Source organism: Eucalyptus grandis, chromosome 8 (assembly GCF_016545825.1).
Source record: "Eucalyptus grandis isolate ANBG69807.140 chromosome 8, ASM1654582v1, whole genome shotgun sequence".
In the NCBI taxonomy this organism is placed as follows: Eukaryota; Viridiplantae; Streptophyta; class Magnoliopsida; order Myrtales; family Myrtaceae; genus Eucalyptus; species Eucalyptus grandis.
This window is the reverse complement of record NC_052619.1, coordinates 5582537-5599762: the sequence shown is the minus strand read 5'-3', so window position 1 is coordinate 5599762 and position 17226 is coordinate 5582537. Positions and strand designations below refer to the sequence as shown.

Below are 17226 nucleotides of genomic sequence, written 5' to 3'. Positions count from 1 at the left end.
TTTCTTTGATCTGTTCAATCACATTCAGACGCTTCACGACTCTCTATCGGTCAGGGTTTGCCATATTCGCTTTTGACCCGTCTTCATTCGTACTTTTCTTTAAATCGTTTTATCACTCATATTATTTTACTGTGAAAAATGAAACAAATAAAAGAACAAAAGATAAGTTTTGAGTAAATCCTCCAATTGGACTGGAAAATAGGAGAGATTCGATGATAAATATGGTAAGTTACAAATTCCAAAACCGGAAACTACTTTCCCTTCCGAACTTATCTACTCTAGAACTGATGGCTGGAGACCAAAGCACAAGGGTGGGGGAACCGGGTTCGCCTTTTTGCACTGCGCCACGTGGCGAGCTGGGAGGCGCCCAACGGACACGGGTGCTGGGGAGTCCCAGGGAGGCGGCCGGCTCCCTTCCACGCACTCCCCCACCACCACCGTCGCTCCATTTAGTTGCGGCCGCGCTCCGACCCGATCAAACTCTCTCTCTCTCTCTCTCTCTCTCTCTCTATAACTTCCATTTTTGTCGGACGATCTTTGCCGATTCCCGGCTGATATTTCCGCGGATTGGACTCTCCTCCACCTCCGATCCCGGCGATTCTTCCGACCGGCGGCGAAGAGGATAGTGAAGGTTCCGGCGCGGCGGGAGGGGAATGGCCGGCGCCGGTCGTGTTCTGCTTCGGTGGTGAGCGGCGGCGGCAGCTGAATCGAGCTCGGGTTTTTTCTTTCCAGAGCTCGTTCGCGGCGGCGGCGGCGGTGGTGCGGTGGGTGGGGCGGTGGTTTTCTCGGGTGGGGAGTGCGAGTTGCTTTATTTGGTCGAGATGATGGGCGGGAGCTTGTTCCATTACCGGAAGCACTCGTGGCCGCCGGAAGAGTACATCAACAGATCGACTCTGCAGCAGGCGAGTGTCCCCTCTTTACCTGTTGATGGAACCGTGCGCTCTTGTTTTTGCTGATTTTTCTTTGCTTGGGGGAATTCGGCATTCTGTTCCGGCGACGATTCGAGTGAAGTGGCAGGGATCGAGTGCCGTAACTTGATAGCTTTTTATTCGCTTGTATCACCTTCAGCAAGCAGTTGATCATTAGGAAGATGGGTATTTGTTCGGCATTGTACTTCCGTTGAAGCGCGTGATGAGCGTATCATGGATCTTATTTCAGAAGTTCCTGTCTTTCATGCATAATCCGAAGTTTCTTTGAACTTGTGTTCTTTTTTCTTTTCTGGGTATTGTTTGTTTGCTGAGGAGTCAGGGTGCTCGATCTTGGGCTTTCCTTTTACTGATGAATTTTGATGGGGCGTTTCACAGTTTGACTTCGATAGTGCTGCTCCTCCGGAGCAAGCATGGAGAAGAAGATTAGACAGTCATGCGAATATTCTCAAAGAGTTCAGCATCACCTTTAGGGAGGCTGTACAAATGGTACATCTTCTATCATTCTTACATTTGTTTCTTGTGTCTATTTCTTCGTGATGCCGTGTATCTCCGCATGCGCTTTTCTTACCTTTCTTTTCCTTGGATTCTATAGCTGGCCTTTTTCATCTTTCATGATTTTTTGATCTCCTAAATTTGTAGGTTCGACTGGGCGTACGCCTATGGTCTTATGTTAGAGAAGAGGCATCCCATGGAAGGGTACTTTCCCTTCTAGCTAAAGCAATTTCCTTTTTTATCTATGAGATATCAATTCTCTGTAGTAAGTTGTGACATTGCAATTTGCTTGTTGATATTCTATACGCCATGTGCAGAAAGCACCTATTGATCCTTTCACGCGAGGGAGTTGCAAGCCATCTGCATCTCAAGGGGTTCCTCTAGGAGGGATGGGGTATGTTCTTCGTAAAGCATGATCTTTTCATCCCTTCATAGAACTGCTCTATCTTTTTATCTCATTGGGTTTATTTTGCAGAAGTGGTAGCATATCCAGAGGGTTTAGAGGCGAGTTCAGGCAGTGGCAAATAATTCCTGGTACACATGAAGCTTCACCTGTCATGGCTAATCAGTTCTCTGTAAAGCTCTGCTCTTCAAATAGTATATAAACCTATCGTATGCTTTTTGGTTTTATATTTGATGATGTAACTGATTTTAAAGAGTGAGTTTACAGCTGATGATATAATGCAATTTAGATAATCCAAATATTTCAGATGTTTAAATTATGAAGTCATCCCTCTTGATGTTTGAACTTCTGTTGGATAATTTGGTTATTGGGGTTCTACAGATTTTCATATCTCGGGATGGGGGAAATAAAAGTTATGCATCAGTCTTGGCTCCAGGCCAGCACGAAGGGCTAGGGTGAGATGAAAAACTTTTGCATTTGAATCTTTTCTGATGATCTTACTGCTTGTCCTGTAGTGAAGAACTCACGAGGCCCTTTATGTTGTTAATGTGAAATCCTGCCCACCATTTATAACTGTTTTGTCACATTTATAGTATTGGTTGTGGAGGCATGGACCAAAGGAAAGCAATAAAAGAGAATAAGAATGGGATATTCTCCTGACAAGCTAGCACTCCTATATTTCCGAGAAAAAATTTATGAATTGTATGTGAAACTTTCTGGCACTCCATCGTATAATTGCTAATCACATTCTTTGAAAAGATAAACTAGCTTGGGCAGGACATTAATGTTTCTTGATTGAAGGATGGGATTCTATCTTTTGTTTTTGTTTCTTTGACTATGCTATCATATATCTACTTCCAAAGGATTGCTGGTTTTCTTGGCTGTCATTCTGTTTAGTATGCTAGGCTGTAGCAGGAGACTAATATTCTGCTTTTAAATTCATAAACCAAGAAGACTGGTTTCTTGTCTAATGCAAATTGATGAAGTGTTTTCCTGGTTATATGAAGGTATATCAACATACGCATGAGGTAGATTGGATAGAGAATCATTAATAGGTGTTGGAGGGTTGTGTGTTATGTTTTTATTTTCGGCCCAATAATTAGCATTGTTGATCTTGCAGGAAAAACAACGATCAAGGTATATCATCATGGGGTTGGAATCTGAGGCGGTCAGCGTTCAACATACCATGCTCTATTTCCTAGAGCATGGACGGTTTATGATGGTTCGTTGTTTTTGTCATTTGGTTTGGAAAATTCAGCTAATGATTTGCATCTTTCTCCAAAGGTGCATTTCTTTCTTAGTCATACTGAAGTACTTATTTATCAGGTGAGCCAGACCCAGATTTGAAGGTGTCTTGCCGGCAGATATCACCATTTGTACCTCATAATTATAGAGATAGCAGTCTTCCTGCTGCAGTATTTGTTTACACGGTACAGTTTTTCCCCCCCTCCTAAACTTGATTACACAAAGTTCCTTTTTCTGGCAGCACCAAAAGTCCTTTCATGTATTTTCACAGCTAACTCTGAACACAATTTCTTTTAAATGATGGTTAACCCATATAAAATAACAAATACGAGTCGCAGGTGACTTTGAGATGTTAAAATTAGCTAAAATCAATCTCATACTTCAATCGAAACTTGCGATTCTGCTAACCGATGATTTTTGCTTCGGGTATCGTAAACATAGAGCAAACTCCATATTGCAACTCCATATTGCAGCCAAGATTTCATTTAATCATCCTGACTTGGTGGGCAGTCTATCTAGCATGATCGACCGAGCTAAAATTTAGTGTTTTGGAATAGGTGTAAACCATGTAAGTTTTCACCAATCAACCCTGAGGGTTTTTTTTTTTTTTGTCAATCATTCCTAGTATTAGAAACAGAGAAAGCTCTCCTTTAGCCGGAAGTGGGGAGACTCTTATTCTCCCTTGAATCTATCAAAGAAGCTGCAAATTTCACAATGCAACTGACAACTTTTATGGATTCTATCGTGGACATTTTTCAGCTTTTATTACGTATAGGAGATCCTCTATGGTCGGTTAAAATAGAGCTCGGTGGGAGATCAATTTTTTAAGTTACCGGTAGAATGAGCTTATACAGTGGTAGGAACTGAGGGAACAATGCACATTTGGTTTGAGATAGATTGTTGGGCTGTTCAATACGTTCTTGTCTGCCTTATTGCTGATCCTGCCATCTCTGAAATTCCTTATTTTGAATATGATATGTGTCAGCCAAATAATTTATTGGTCCACTGCCATTATTTGTTTGCTCATTTTAGCTATTATTTTTGTTTTAGTTGGTCAACACTGGAAAGGAAAGGGCAAAAGTCAGCCTTCTCTTTACATGGGCGGTAGGCATTTATTTCTGTTTGAGAAATTCAGTAAGCCTTTTTTCTGTTTAAGTCAGGATGCATCTTTTTCTTCTACAGAACTCAGTTGGAGGGGTCTCACACATGTCAGGAGATCATGAAAATGAACCCTTTATGTGAGTATCTAGTTCTACGCACTTAGTTTTTTCTTCTGCAGCATGTGCTGATATGTACTCTATGGACTCATCTTTTTTTTCGCTAGTGGAGAAGATGGAGTTTCTGGTGTACTTCTGCATCACAGGCAAGTCATTAAAACCATGTCAGAGGTGGAGATGGGAGTTCTTACTGTATTCTGTGTCGTCATTGGCTTTGTCCTTCCTCTTTCCTTCTTTTTAAAGACAACTGCACGTGTTACTGAGGCTTAAGCACTTGCTCCAGGACTGCAAAAGGGAGCCCACCTGTGACTTTTTCAATAGCTGCCTGTGAAACTCAAAATGTGAATGTAACTGTTTTGCCCTGCTTTGGGCTTTCTCAAGAAAGCTCTATCACTGCAAAGGACATGTGGGATACTATGGCTCAAGTAAGTGTTCTTATTTGTATTGGGAGCTATATTTTTGGACTGGACATACATTTTCTCTTCCTTTGCATGTTTGATTGGATTCATTGCACCCTTTTTGCAGCCGTGATTCAAAATTTACAACTTCTATTTTGTCTTCTGCCAAAGGTTGACTTTCATGTCTGATATTATCAAACTAGAGAATTTTAAGATAACTGGTTTCTCCAATTGTGTGAAGCAGTGTCAAAATCTCCTCACACTAAGTTATTGTCTTTTCATTTGGTTGTGCCTCAAGGATGGTCAATTCGATAGGGAGAACTTCAATTCTGGGAAAAGCACGCCATCATCACCAGGAGAAACAATTTGTGCTGCAGTGTCAGCCACTGCATGGGTGGAACCCCATGGGAAGTGCACTGTTGTGTTCGGTCTTGCTTGGTCTTCTCCAATAGTAAAATTCCTTAAGGGAAGCTCCTATAATAGGTCTCTCTCTCTCTCTCTCTCTCTCTCTCTCTCTCTCTCTCTCTCTCTCTCTTTCTCTCTGTGCACATGTGCGTGCGAGAGCGGACGTATCTGGGGTGAGATCTGGATTGAGGCTCAAATAGTTGATCCAAACACATATAGAGTACATATTATCCATATGGTACTTGGAATCAGAATTTGCATAGCTCTGAAATGGGTGCGAGATATGGACATTTATTTGTTGTAATAAGGATTTTGTTAATGAGTACCACTGGAATACTTTTACAGTAACTTGATTATTTTTGCAGTTCTCAAAATATTGCTTTTCACATGTCCTGTGTAGGCAATGCTTTGAAATCAACACATCCGTTATTAAGCATGCTTAACCAATGTCCTGAGGAAACTAGCTAATAAGACCCTTTTAATAATAATATAGTGGAAAAATTAGCATATCCGAAATTAGCCTCAAGCTGGATAGGAAATACTTCACGGATTCAATTACAACCATGTAAATCTTAATGTTTTGGAAAACAAGTCGTGTCTAGTAATTAGCTTCTAAATGAAGAATTGATTTTCGTCTGTATATGCTGCCTACATAAAGCAAAGAGAACCTCTTATTTTTAAAATCTCAGTCATTTTTTTTCTCAAATATTCTTAATTACTTATCTGATAAATATTGTGTCAATGGACAAATGCGTAAATTGATAATTATATTTTATCTCTCACATGGTTCATTCTATCTTATAATAACCTCCGTAAGAGATTTTGAATCTTAAAATGTTTTCTCAATTTCTTTGAATTTTTGTTTTTTCATCAGTTATTTCTTTCCATCAATGAATGATTTTAATATTTCTTAACAAAGTGATTTTGCTTAATCTTTTGAATTTCAGTTCCGTGCACACGCAATGCATGTGCTCATTTGCTAGTATAAATTAACTCGGATACCATTGGTTCTGTTGGTATCCAGGGGAAAGGGGGAAAGATACATGATATAACTGCAAGAAATATATTGAAATGTTATGTCATTCAATGATCTATGTATTTAATTATATGATAATAGAAACTTTATTGAAAATTATGTGCATTTGCTTTTTGGTAAGATAGGGCAATCTAATAAAAGAAGCATGGTGTGTTCTGTGTGCCCATAGTACCCACCTTTCATTGTTGTTTCATGTTTCTTGGAGGGGCTAACTGAGTGTGATGTGTGAAAATTTTTGGTCATGGAATACAAGCATCTAGGTTGAATGTTTTACTACTCTTGTTAGTTTGTTGGATTTCCTTAATGGACATGCTTTGCAATTTTACAGGAGGTACACTAAATTTTATGGGACGTCAGAAAGAGCTTCTGTGAACTTGGTTCATGATGCATTAACAAGTAATCTCCTCTTCACTTGTGTTTCTTCAATTCTTTTCCCTTATTTTCTTGGTTTGTCAAATCACTTTTCGGGTTTCTGCACTCCTTTTTAGGCAGTTGGTTTAGGACTTGGTGAAAATTTCTCCTTTGCAATTTGTATATTGGAACTTGTAAAGGAGGGTTCCTAATTCTTATATGTGTTTGATGTATGTCACTGTGCATAGAGACCTTTAGGACTGAGATTTCAAGTTAAGGTCTTTTGTTTTTTTGGTTCATCCTAACCTTTTAATTTTGCTTTGTCAGATTATAAACGATGGGAAGAAGAGATTGAAAAATGGCAAGATCCTATTCTTAAGGACGATAAGCTTCCAGAATGGTAACTCATTATTTCGTGTATATATGTGTCATTTGTCAAGCATCTTGCCTGGGCAATGCACCATGTTAGTGGGATGAGAAGCTCTGCTTATCATGCATTGCGTTCCTTGAGATTGCTTGTGTGAGCAAATTACAAGCACTTCACTCAGGCTGTAAGGTGGACCTGACAGAATGATAGATTTAGTGTAAACAGATGCTTAATTCTCATCAAGACTTTTATGATAGGTCTTTGAATTTTGAAGGACCTATAGGTAGTTGAAGTTATTGAACCATTGCTTGTAAAGGATATCATCAATTTAATTTTGGGCATCACTGAACCGAAAATTATGTGCATCTTAATAGAAGCTGGATTATTTGGTGATGACTCCACTGAGGCTGCAATATGGATAGGCTGAGGCTGCAATATGGATAGGCTGGAGCACAGCATGACTCACCTATTAGAAAATGACTCTAGAAATGATTATATCTGGTTATGCACAAGCATTCTGATTTTTGTCAGCCCTGTATCCAAACATCTTTTTGTTCTTTGCAGGTACAAGTTTACTCTATTCAACGAGCTTTACTTCTTGGTTGCTGGTGGAACGGTTTGGATTGGTATTCTACACTTCTTAAATGGAAACACCCCTCATCTCCATCTCCCTAATCCCTCCCTTCCCCTCAAAAAGAAGAAGAAAAACATGCATGCATGCACCTCCACACACGCACAGACACGGACACGCGCACACGCAGAATTAACTTGCTGACACAAACAGATGCATACAGAACACTCATGGGCAGGAATAAAGGAAAATAAGATAATACAAAGAGATGAAAACAAGTAAATCAGACTCGTGATAGCATATTGTCTTGAAGGTTCTTGTTCTCTTTTTGAGTATTAAACAAATGAAAAGAAGCAATTTGGTCCTTTTTGGGAATGTTTTAATTCATGCTCTTGCATATGAATAACTAACTTATAAAAGTAAAAACTCTCTTATAATTCCACTTTGGCCTGAATAACTAACTTATAATTCCAATTTGGTCCTTTTTGGGAATGTTTTAATTCATGCTCTTGCATATGAATAACTAACTTATAAAAGTAAAAACTCTCTTATAATTCCACTTTGGCCTGAACAATGATATGGTTTCTTTGCAACTATTTTAGACTCATTGCCAAGTGAAGGCATGACGGTTGATCATCATCCAGCAAGGAAGATGGAAAAAGGAGATAAATCAGTAGTTGAAGCCAAATTGAACTGTGGAGAAAGGGGAGTAGAGCATACTTTCAGCGTTGAAAGTGAAACAAAAACTTTCCCTCAATTATCAGGGGAAGATATGTCAATGACCCCATGGAATGTGGATGATTCTCGGAATTCTTCTCATTTGTCAACAGTGCATGAAGTGCACACTGAAATGGATGACGTTGGTAGGTTCTTGTACTTGGAAGGGGTCGAATACATTATGTGGTGTACGTATGATGTACACTTTTATGCATCTTTTGCCCTTCTTGAGCTGTTTCCCAAAATTGAACTTAGCATTCAACGTGATTTTGCTAAAGCGGTCTTATGTGAGGATGGAAGAAAAGTGAAATTTCTTGCCGAGGGGAAGTCGGGAATTCGTAAGGCTAGAGGTGCAGTTCCTCATGATCTTGGAACACATGATCCATGGCATGAAATGAATGCCTATAACATTCATGACACAAGCAAGTGGAAGGATCTGAACCCAAAATTCGTGCTTCAAGTATATAGAGATTTCTCAGCGACAGGAGACATGTCCTTTGGTGTAGATGTATGGCCATCTGTTCGTGCTGCTATGGAGTACATGACACAGTTTGATCGGGACGATGATGGTCTTATTGAAAATGATGGATTTCCAGATCAAACATATGATGCCTGGACGGTTCATGGTGTTAGTGCGTACTGTGGTGGTCTGTGGCTTGCTGCACTTCAAGCTGCAGGTGCCATGGCCCTTCAGCTGGGAGACAAGGAGTTCGCTGATTGGTGCAAAAGCACTTTTTTGAGGGCTAAGCCTGTATTCGAAGAAAAGCTATGGAATGGTTCATATTTTAATTATGACAGCGGGTCAAGTAGTAATAGTAAATCTATACAAGCGGATCAGCTTGCAGGGCAATGGTACACTGCCTCATCTGGGTTGCCTCCGCTTTTTGATGAATGTAAAATAAGAAGCAGTCTACAGAAGGTATATGATTTTAACGTCATGAAAGTGAAGGGTGGAAGGATGGGTGCAGTGAATGGAATGAATCCCAACGGAAAAGTGGATGAGACATGCATGCAGTCGCGAGAAGTATGGACTGGTGTAACTTATGCTGTGGCAGCTACAATGATCCTCGCTGGAATGAAAGACGAAGCATTTGGCACTGCTGAAGGAATTTTCACTGCTGGCTGGTCTGAAGAAGGATATGGGTAATTCCTTGCTCTCTCATTTTGAATAAAGTAGTCATATCCGGAGGTTTTCTTTGTGTTCGGTGTAGTTTTTTTGTTTGTCAAGTTAATTGCTTGGTTTCTAGCCTTTGATTGAAGAGGTTGGTGGAGTTTCATCGTCATTACACTTTCTAAAATGGATTCGCGGGATGTGTTTTGTTCTCCATGATGTGATGGTTTACCTTGTGTGTAGATATTATTTGGGATTCTTGTCTCTTCAGATTATGCCCTTAGAGCAAACAGACCTTCAACCACTTCATTAATGGAGGGAAGAAGATAGCTTGGAAGATTTTGTTTATGACTATTATCTTAATATCCTTGCAGAGAAATGTTAAAAGGCACTCATCACAAAAGAATAAAAAAAAGAAGAAATGAAGGAAAGGAAGTTTGCATATTTACGTGCATGCAATGATGCTAGTTGATGTTTCTAGTTAGTTGATGTTTCTTTATAAATAGCTAGTTGATGTTTCTAGTTTCTTAAATAAACATTATACAACAATGTTGCTACCAGACTTTTGTCTTTTCTTGCGATGATTCCACCAGAAACTTGAACAAGATAGGGTATGGAAATGGGAAATTCATTTTTTGTGAGGTCTACTTTGACCTCACAATCTCTCTTGTTAATAGATCTAGGAGATCCTAACATGGAGCAGGTATCATTGTTGGAATTTTAACTGTGGACAGCTTATTGATTCAGAGTATGGAAAATTGTATGCTTTTATATGTGCCCATCATTCTTCTCGTGACTCTACTACTAGGCAAGTGCTCTTTCCGATGTAATGTATAGTAACTCGATAGTTTTTTCTCTGTGAACAGGTATTGGTTCCAGACACCAGAGGGTTGGACAATGGACGGTCACTTCCGATCACTAATGTATATGAGGCCGCTTTCCATCTGGAGCATGCAATGGGCTTTGAACCCACGCAAGGCCATTCTCGAGGCTCCTACAATTATTACAATGGACAGGATGCACATTCCTTCTGCTCCTTTGAGACCCTGCCAACCCTGCCAAGTCGTGAAGAAGGCAAGTTGCTTTGGGAACTCCGTTTTTCACTGTTCCTGCCAATGATCTATTATGAGTTTATCCGCAAAGGAAAAGAGCATGTATAGCGTGCTTGCTTCCTCTAACTCTCTTCAAGTGGAAGAATTTGCTGGAGGTATGTCGCAGGCGGTCTTCCCCTTGGAACTACTAAGATTGGATTCGACCTGGTAGTGTAAATTAAGCACGACATATGGTACGGATTCCCATTCCATGTCCCAAATGGGAGATTGATGACAAATTGGGTTCGTTCTTTTTCTTGATTACCGGGACCGGTGATTGAGAACTGAAGACAATAAAAAGTGAGATTCTCAAATGTAACCTTTTCTTGAATTTTTGACTTTGCCAAGTTGGAGGAATGTTAAGATCTCCAGCTAACACTGTACTCCATTGGTTCCTTCATCTTTTGGTTACGGTGCTCATTCCATCAAGTCCAGGAATGGCGTGCTTGTATACCTTTCACATGTAGTTGACTCCACTGTCCTAAAGCATTAAGCAGTAATGGCTGCTGATCGGCTCGTTTATAACATGTTCGATTACATGACGGGCGTGGAGTCGATTTGGGAACACTGACTGACAGTGATGATGCGAAAGATGCATTGGCATGGCGAAGGTGCTGAACATGTTTGAGTGATGGTCAAGTTCCTCGTTAGGTTTTTTTTTTTTTTCTTTTTGAGTTGCACAGGAAGTGCTAAAACTTCAAAGGACAACTCCTCGAATGGACTCCGCAGTTGCTTGAATTGAGCACCGATAGCCTATAGCCACGATGACAAAGCTTATTGACATTCTTAAATGGATAGAGATGAACTTGTAAAGAGTCTTTAGGAAGGTAACGTAGGGAGATAATACTAGTCTAACTAACAAGGACTTGTATTTATCATAAAGTTGAAGGCTAAATACCACTTCAAATTATACTCATTGTGTCACCAAAAATCTTAAATTTATCTTGTCACGAAAGAATCCAAATTTATACGTGTGTGACGTAAAAATTCAAGGCTTTTTACGACACAAAAAAAGGTTGGGTATATGTGTCATAATAGATAAGTTTATGACTTAAGTTCAAGGTATTTGTGTCATAATAGGTATAATTTGGAGTTTTTTTGTGATATTAACGCTAAATTAAATATTAATGAACGTATCAAGATAGGGGGTGTATCATTATATATTACAAATACTAAATATATCATGAATCTCTTCATTTCTTTAGATCTCATAAAATGCTACACCTTGGATCTCATGCTAAAAATGAACCTTGATAAGTTAACTTTTTACACATGACCACTAAATCAAATTTAGTCATATTTCTCAAATTTAGACATCAATCTCCCCACGTTCATATTTATATATCTTATTTATGGCTATATAAATAAAATTTCATTTAATAGTTTTTCGTATGCTGTAAATTTATTTTATGCGCACCATAACTACGACCAAAAAGCAATTTTCCATAGAACTCAAGTATACAAAAGTAATATTAGTCATATAAGGAAAGAGTATAATAACAATGAAAAAGACACCAAAAATGGGCCTCGCCTATGATTTTAAACTTTCTATAATGTATAATATTATTTCTAAATTTTTAATTTATTTAATGTGATCTTATAAGTTGGCTTAATATGCAATTTTGTTACACTTTTAATTTATTTAATATGATTATTAAATTATTGGTAAATATTTAATTAAATCTTTAAATTATGCGAAAATTACACCAGTGAAAAGATGGATAAGGATTAAATCGAACATTTATTAACAGTTTAGGTTAATTTAACAAATTAAAAGGAAAAGTTTTTGTCGCAAATTAAAAAATCTAAAGGCGATATCGCATATTAAACCAAAGTTTAGGCACCTATTTATGTTATTATCTCAAAAAAAAAAAAAATATCTTCTTTCATCATCTCTCCCCTGAGGGTTTAGGGTTTAGCAGCAATCAGCAGAAAGGCAAGATCAATTGCTCTGTAGAGCAAAGGAAAGGAGGAAAGCATGGAGATCGATCTCGGAAACCTCGCATTCGACGTCGATTTTCATCCATCGGAGCAGCTCGTCGCCTCCGGCCTCATCACCGGCGACCTCCTCCTGTAAACGCCTCCTCCGACCTTCGGGGCTCCCGACTCGTAATTTCAGTTCCGGCTCTCGAGCGTATCGAATTCGCGCCGTTTCTGACTCGGTTTTTCCGATGTTTGCAGGTACCGCTACGGCGACGGCTCCTCGCCGGAAAAGTAAAAAGCCGTGTTCTTTTCGCTGCGATTTCTGTAGGAATTTTGCAATTCGTGCCTGTCTTTTAATGGTGGATTGAGGTTTTCGAATGTTCTGCGATTAGGTTGCTGGAAGTGCGAGCGCACGGCGAGTCTTGTCGGGCTGTTCGGTTTATCAACGATGGGAAAGGTGGATGCTTTTGCTTGAATTTCCTTCTCTTTACCTGAAGGAGGTTTTTTTTTTTTTTTTTGGGGGGGGTTTAAGAAAGAGAATAGCTGTTCTGAATTTTAGTCTCACCGTTTGCATTGTGCGATGCGGCATGCAATCAGCGATTCTGACCGGTTCTCCGGATTGCTCGATTCTCGCAACGGATGTGGAGACAGGATCCGTCGTCGCTCGAGTTGAAAATGCTCACGAGTGAGTGTGTGTGTTTGTGCTTCCTTCTGTCCTTGTCCATGTCCCTGTTCTGCATGAGTTGATGCTGAAAGTTTTTAACTTTGGGGACCAGGGCTGCTGTCAATAGGTTGGTCAATTTGACGGAGTCTACTATTGCCACGGGAGATGATAATGGGTGCATCAAGGTGCTTATGCTCTGATTGTCCCTTCAATGTTCTCTTTGATTCAAATTTCTTGTACAGTTTTACCAGAGCTATGCAGGAAGGTGCTGATTATTGGGCTTCATGTAGAGTGCCATAGTCTGAGTTATAAATTTTAGAATCAAGGAAAGCTTTTCTCTTCCATAAATGCATATATTTTGATTGTTAAGCTTCCTTCTCCATCGTTTTTCTGTTGATTTACTTTTGTTCAAGCCTCTTGTGGAAAAGTGCCCTTAAGAAACAGTGATGAGAATAAATAAGTAACATAAGAATAGTGTGTCCTACTTCAGAATTGGCATATTTGTAGCTATCACGTCCTAGAAGCGCATGCTTCAAAATTATAGTGTCTAGTGTTAGCTCTAGCTTATTATTACCAACATTTCGATGGATCACTTGGTTGTAGGTTTGGGACACCAGACAACGTTCTTGCTGCAACACATTTAGTGCCCATGAAGATTTCATATCGGACATGACATTTGCATCTGATTCCATGAAACTTGTTGTCACAAGGTGGTTCTTTCAATGCAATGTATTTGGCAATGGCTGGGATTTTTTTTATTGCTTGTCTACGTTAATATTGCTTGGAGATGGACTTTGACTGTCTTTGAAGATAGACTGTCCGTCCTAGTCACACATGTGACAGCGCTTCCTAAAGCATAATGGCATTATCTTTGTTTTTTCATGTTACTTAGTGGAGATGGGACTCTATCTGTTTGCAATCTTCGAAGTAATAAAGTAAGCTTCTCACTTTCCTAAAAGTTTTGTAAACAAGCATTATTTTAGTGCTGCTTCTTTTGCTTCCCATTGGCTTGCATTCTGTAATATGCTAATTTATTCTGTCTGAACAACAGGTCCAAACTCGGTCCGAGTTCTCTGAAGATGAGTTACTATCTGTTGTCATTATGAAGGTAGATATCAACACTTGACTGCCAGCAGCATATACTGATTCTTGTGACATTACCCAAAGAATGGAATTTGAATTCATTCCCTTCCATTCTCATGTTTCAGCACACATCACTTTGGGTTTTGCTCCCATACTCCTGATTAATACGTTATACCATTTATAAGGTGAAACCTGTATTCAGTTGGCGGTGGGGGATTTTGAGTGCCTGCGTGCGAACCTATTGTAGCCATTATCTTTAAGAGAAATGTGCTATCTGAGCCATTATTCTTGCTTGGAAACTTATACTGTAAAATGTTATCTACTTGACTGCACTGCCAGTATCACTGCACACGCATGCCTGCATATTTTCCCTTTCCATATGCAATATAGGCAGGTAATTACAACAGAAATGACCCTCAATACAAGATTCTGCACTGTTGTCAACCACGCTGATCCTAATATGGTTTGCCAGAATGGAAGGAAAGTTGTTTGTGGAACACAAAGTGGAACATTATTACTATATTCATGGGGATTCTTCAAGGATTGCAGGTAGTAATTTTGCTATTACATTTGGAAATTTGTATGTCTACAGGATTTATATGTAAGTGAAAGCATAATTGATGATGGGTTACTTTTTTGATTTAAGTGATCGCTTTGTGGATCTCTCCCCCAGCTCAGTTGATGCGTTGCTGAAGGTGAGTGGTTAAATTCTGAACATTATAAGATTCTGAAGCAAGCGGGGTTGCACTTGTCTAATGTCTTAACGTCATAATTGTCAGCTTGATGAGGATAGGATCATTGCAGGAACTGAGAACGGACTCATCAGGTGAGAATGCTAGTGTAGTTGGAGAACACTTGGCAGGCAATTGATACTTATTTTGCACCCTTCTTACGTCACGCTGCATTCTGATCTGGTGTTTTTGTCCCATTCATCTGTAGTCTGATAGGAATATTACCCAACAGAATCATCCAACCGATTGCAGAGCATTCAGATCATCCTATTGAGCGCCTTGGTAATGATGCAGCCCTGCAGTGCACAGATATTTGTCTATGAACATCAGAATCACTCCAAATGTGATCTTTGTAAAACTACACAGAAAAGATTTCTCAGTTTATTTCTAGTCGTTTTGCAATTGGCAAAACATGTTGGAATTTTAAGGAATTCTAGCAATGCTTCTTTAGATAGTGACTCTTTCCACATTTGTTTTACTTATTTCTCTGCGAGCTTGTTCACCGTGTCATTTTTTGTCTGCATTTTGTAGCCTTCTCTCATGATAAAAAGTTTCTTGGCAGCATATCGCATGATCAGACATTGAAGGTGTGTAGATCTCTCTCTCTCTCTCTCCCCCCCTCCTCCAAAAAAAAAAAAAAAAATCTCTTTCTCTCCCCATGCATGTGCTCGTGCATAAGCAGTTGTGCGTTGTTAGTGGGGGTGTACTGCCCGGTGCATGTGTGGGCGCATGCATGTGTGTGTGTTTCTGCGTTTCTATAGGCATATGGAAGACTGCATGTGTGTGAGGAAAATAGGAGTGTACATTTGCTCAAAAGGTAGTGGAGGAATGATTTGGAGATGTACCTACTTACAGTAAATTTTCCGTCTTCCCTTATCAGTTTATTAGGCAATCATCATTCTCCTAATCTTTCTCACTAGGCAGTTTATTGGGCAGTCATCATTCTCCTAATCTTTCTTGCAGCTCTGGGATTTGAATGACATACTAGGGTCTGAAGATTCTCCATCAAGTCAAGCAGCCATAGACGACAGTGATAGCGATGAGATGGATGTGGATGCGAATCCTCCCGATTCTAGCAAAGGTATCTATTGCTTGGATATTTTTATGCTTGTGGCACCGGGTGCATACTGCATATTGATAGTCTTTACTGGATTGAGCGTTCCTTCATCGTATCTAGTAAATCGTGCTGAAAAAGTTTATATTCTTGATGATAATTACCTGAATTACCTGTATGAATAGGTGCCTCAGAAGATACCGAATGCTCCTTTATGATTCTCGTCTTCCCTCCCAACCCCACACCCCCCCAAAAAAAAAAAAAAAAAAAAAAAGAGCCCATGATGACACACTATTCTTGGGTTTGATATCTAACGGAGGAATTTACAACCTGTTGCAGGGAACAAGAAGAAGCATTCAGGCAAAGGAAATGATGTTGGCAATGCCAACAACTTTTTCGCCGACTTAGGCGATTGATGGCTCCAATCTTCATATGCACATGACAAGTTGAGGTTCATACAAACATATCAAGGCTCGATTCTAGTCGGCACATTTGGCAAGCAATTCGTACATGTTTTCATTGACAGTGTGTTCTCAGGGGGAAATTTTGACAGGACTCCATGACCAGGGGCTTCTTATTGTTTATCTGACATTCCCAGGGATGTAATACCCCATCTTAAACTCAAACAAGTTTATGTATTTTGAGTGTTCTAGGACAACTATATATACAAAGTAGAAATCCAAATTGCAAAAGGCATATTCCTCCTCCTTTGGCATCAATGACTGAAACAATGAAAGTTAGATGATTGAATACGTAAGAACAAATATTGTTCCTCCCACGTTTAGCCCACATCTGACTTGCTAGCTCCTCACATGAACTTGCATGACCTTTGATTGAAAACAAGTCAGATTTAGACATACATTGCAGCTGATCATGACCTTTAAGCGCCTCCTCAGCACCACATTTCAGTTAACTATTGGCAAAAAGAATTGGATTGCACAAATCGAAAAAGAAGATTCGCATCGAAGGATCAAATTGCATCAACAACGGTACTTAGGACTAAAATCACACTTCCATCCTTTCTTGATGCAATGTGCTTGATCCTTTCTTCAATTCTCCTTGACAAGGGTCATTATTACAAATTTTTATGCAGCATTACCCCCTTCGTCTGTTCAAAATGTAAAATCATTGGTGACTTCTCCATAGATACTTTTGAAGTTTCACCATGTAGGCAAGTACACAAATTTGATGCCAAGTCATAACAAATGGAGATATGCTATTTCTCTAATCCTCTCATAAAAAAAAGTAAATATTGATCTATCTGTTATGCAGGAAATGAAAATATTGATCTATTTGTTACACAGGAAATGAATGATTTGAAAAATATTATCCTGAAAATGATTGCTTATTTCGTTTGAAATAATTAATCAAACAACATTCTAAATATTTTTATGGACAATAAAGATATTTTTCATTTATTGATTTTTGTTCGTTTTTG

At 39.3% G+C, this 17226-nt stretch overlaps 2 protein-coding genes across 2 annotated transcripts; both read left to right on the top strand.

The window, feature by feature from the left end:
• Positions 1–331: 331 nt before the first annotated feature.
• LOC104456042 (non-lysosomal glucosylceramidase) lies at positions 332–10875 on the top strand. The gene is given in 19 exon segments (XM_010070754.3): positions 332–902; positions 1305–1415; positions 1569–1625; positions 1739–1815; positions 1897–1996; positions 2206–2279; positions 2945–2987; positions 2989–3046; positions 3151–3254; positions 4120–4173; positions 4252–4307; positions 4394–4432; positions 4570–4711; positions 4983–5167; positions 6454–6521; positions 6804–6876; positions 7408–7469; positions 8017–9274; positions 10109–10875. Coding segments are annotated over 19 exon segments (2895 nt in total). The 5' UTR covers positions 332–821; the 3' UTR covers positions 10362–10875.
• A 1345-nt stretch (positions 10876–12220) lies between these two features.
• On the top strand, positions 12221–16494 carry LOC104456041 (WD repeat-containing protein 55). The gene is made up of 15 exons (XM_010070753.3): positions 12221–12406; positions 12515–12547; positions 12649–12713; positions 12854–12941; positions 13033–13105; positions 13524–13630; positions 13813–13855; positions 13972–14028; positions 14476–14552; positions 14650–14698; positions 14783–14829; positions 14943–15016; positions 15266–15321; positions 15698–15815; positions 16128–16494. The coding sequence occupies exons 1-15, from the start codon at positions 12312–12314 to the stop codon at positions 16202–16204; spliced, it is 1059 nt and encodes a 352-aa protein (XP_010069055.1). The 5' UTR covers positions 12221–12311; the 3' UTR covers positions 16205–16494.
• The last annotated feature ends 732 nt before the right edge of the window (positions 16495–17226 follow it).

Excerpts from the sequence above, each read along its gene's own strand:
- LOC104456041 (XM_010070753.3), top strand. The coding sequence starts at position 12,312 with ATGGAGATCGATCTCGGAAACCTCGCATTCGACGTCGATTTTCATCCA. Across the intron at positions 13,856-13,971 it reads GCAATCTTCGAAGTAATAAA|GTCCAAACTCGGTCCGAGTT; the intron begins GTAAGCTTCTCA and ends TCTGAACAACAG. Across the intron at positions 15,816-16,127 it reads TCCTCCCGATTCTAGCAAAG|GGAACAAGAAGAAGCATTCA; the intron begins GTATCTATTGCT and ends AACCTGTTGCAG.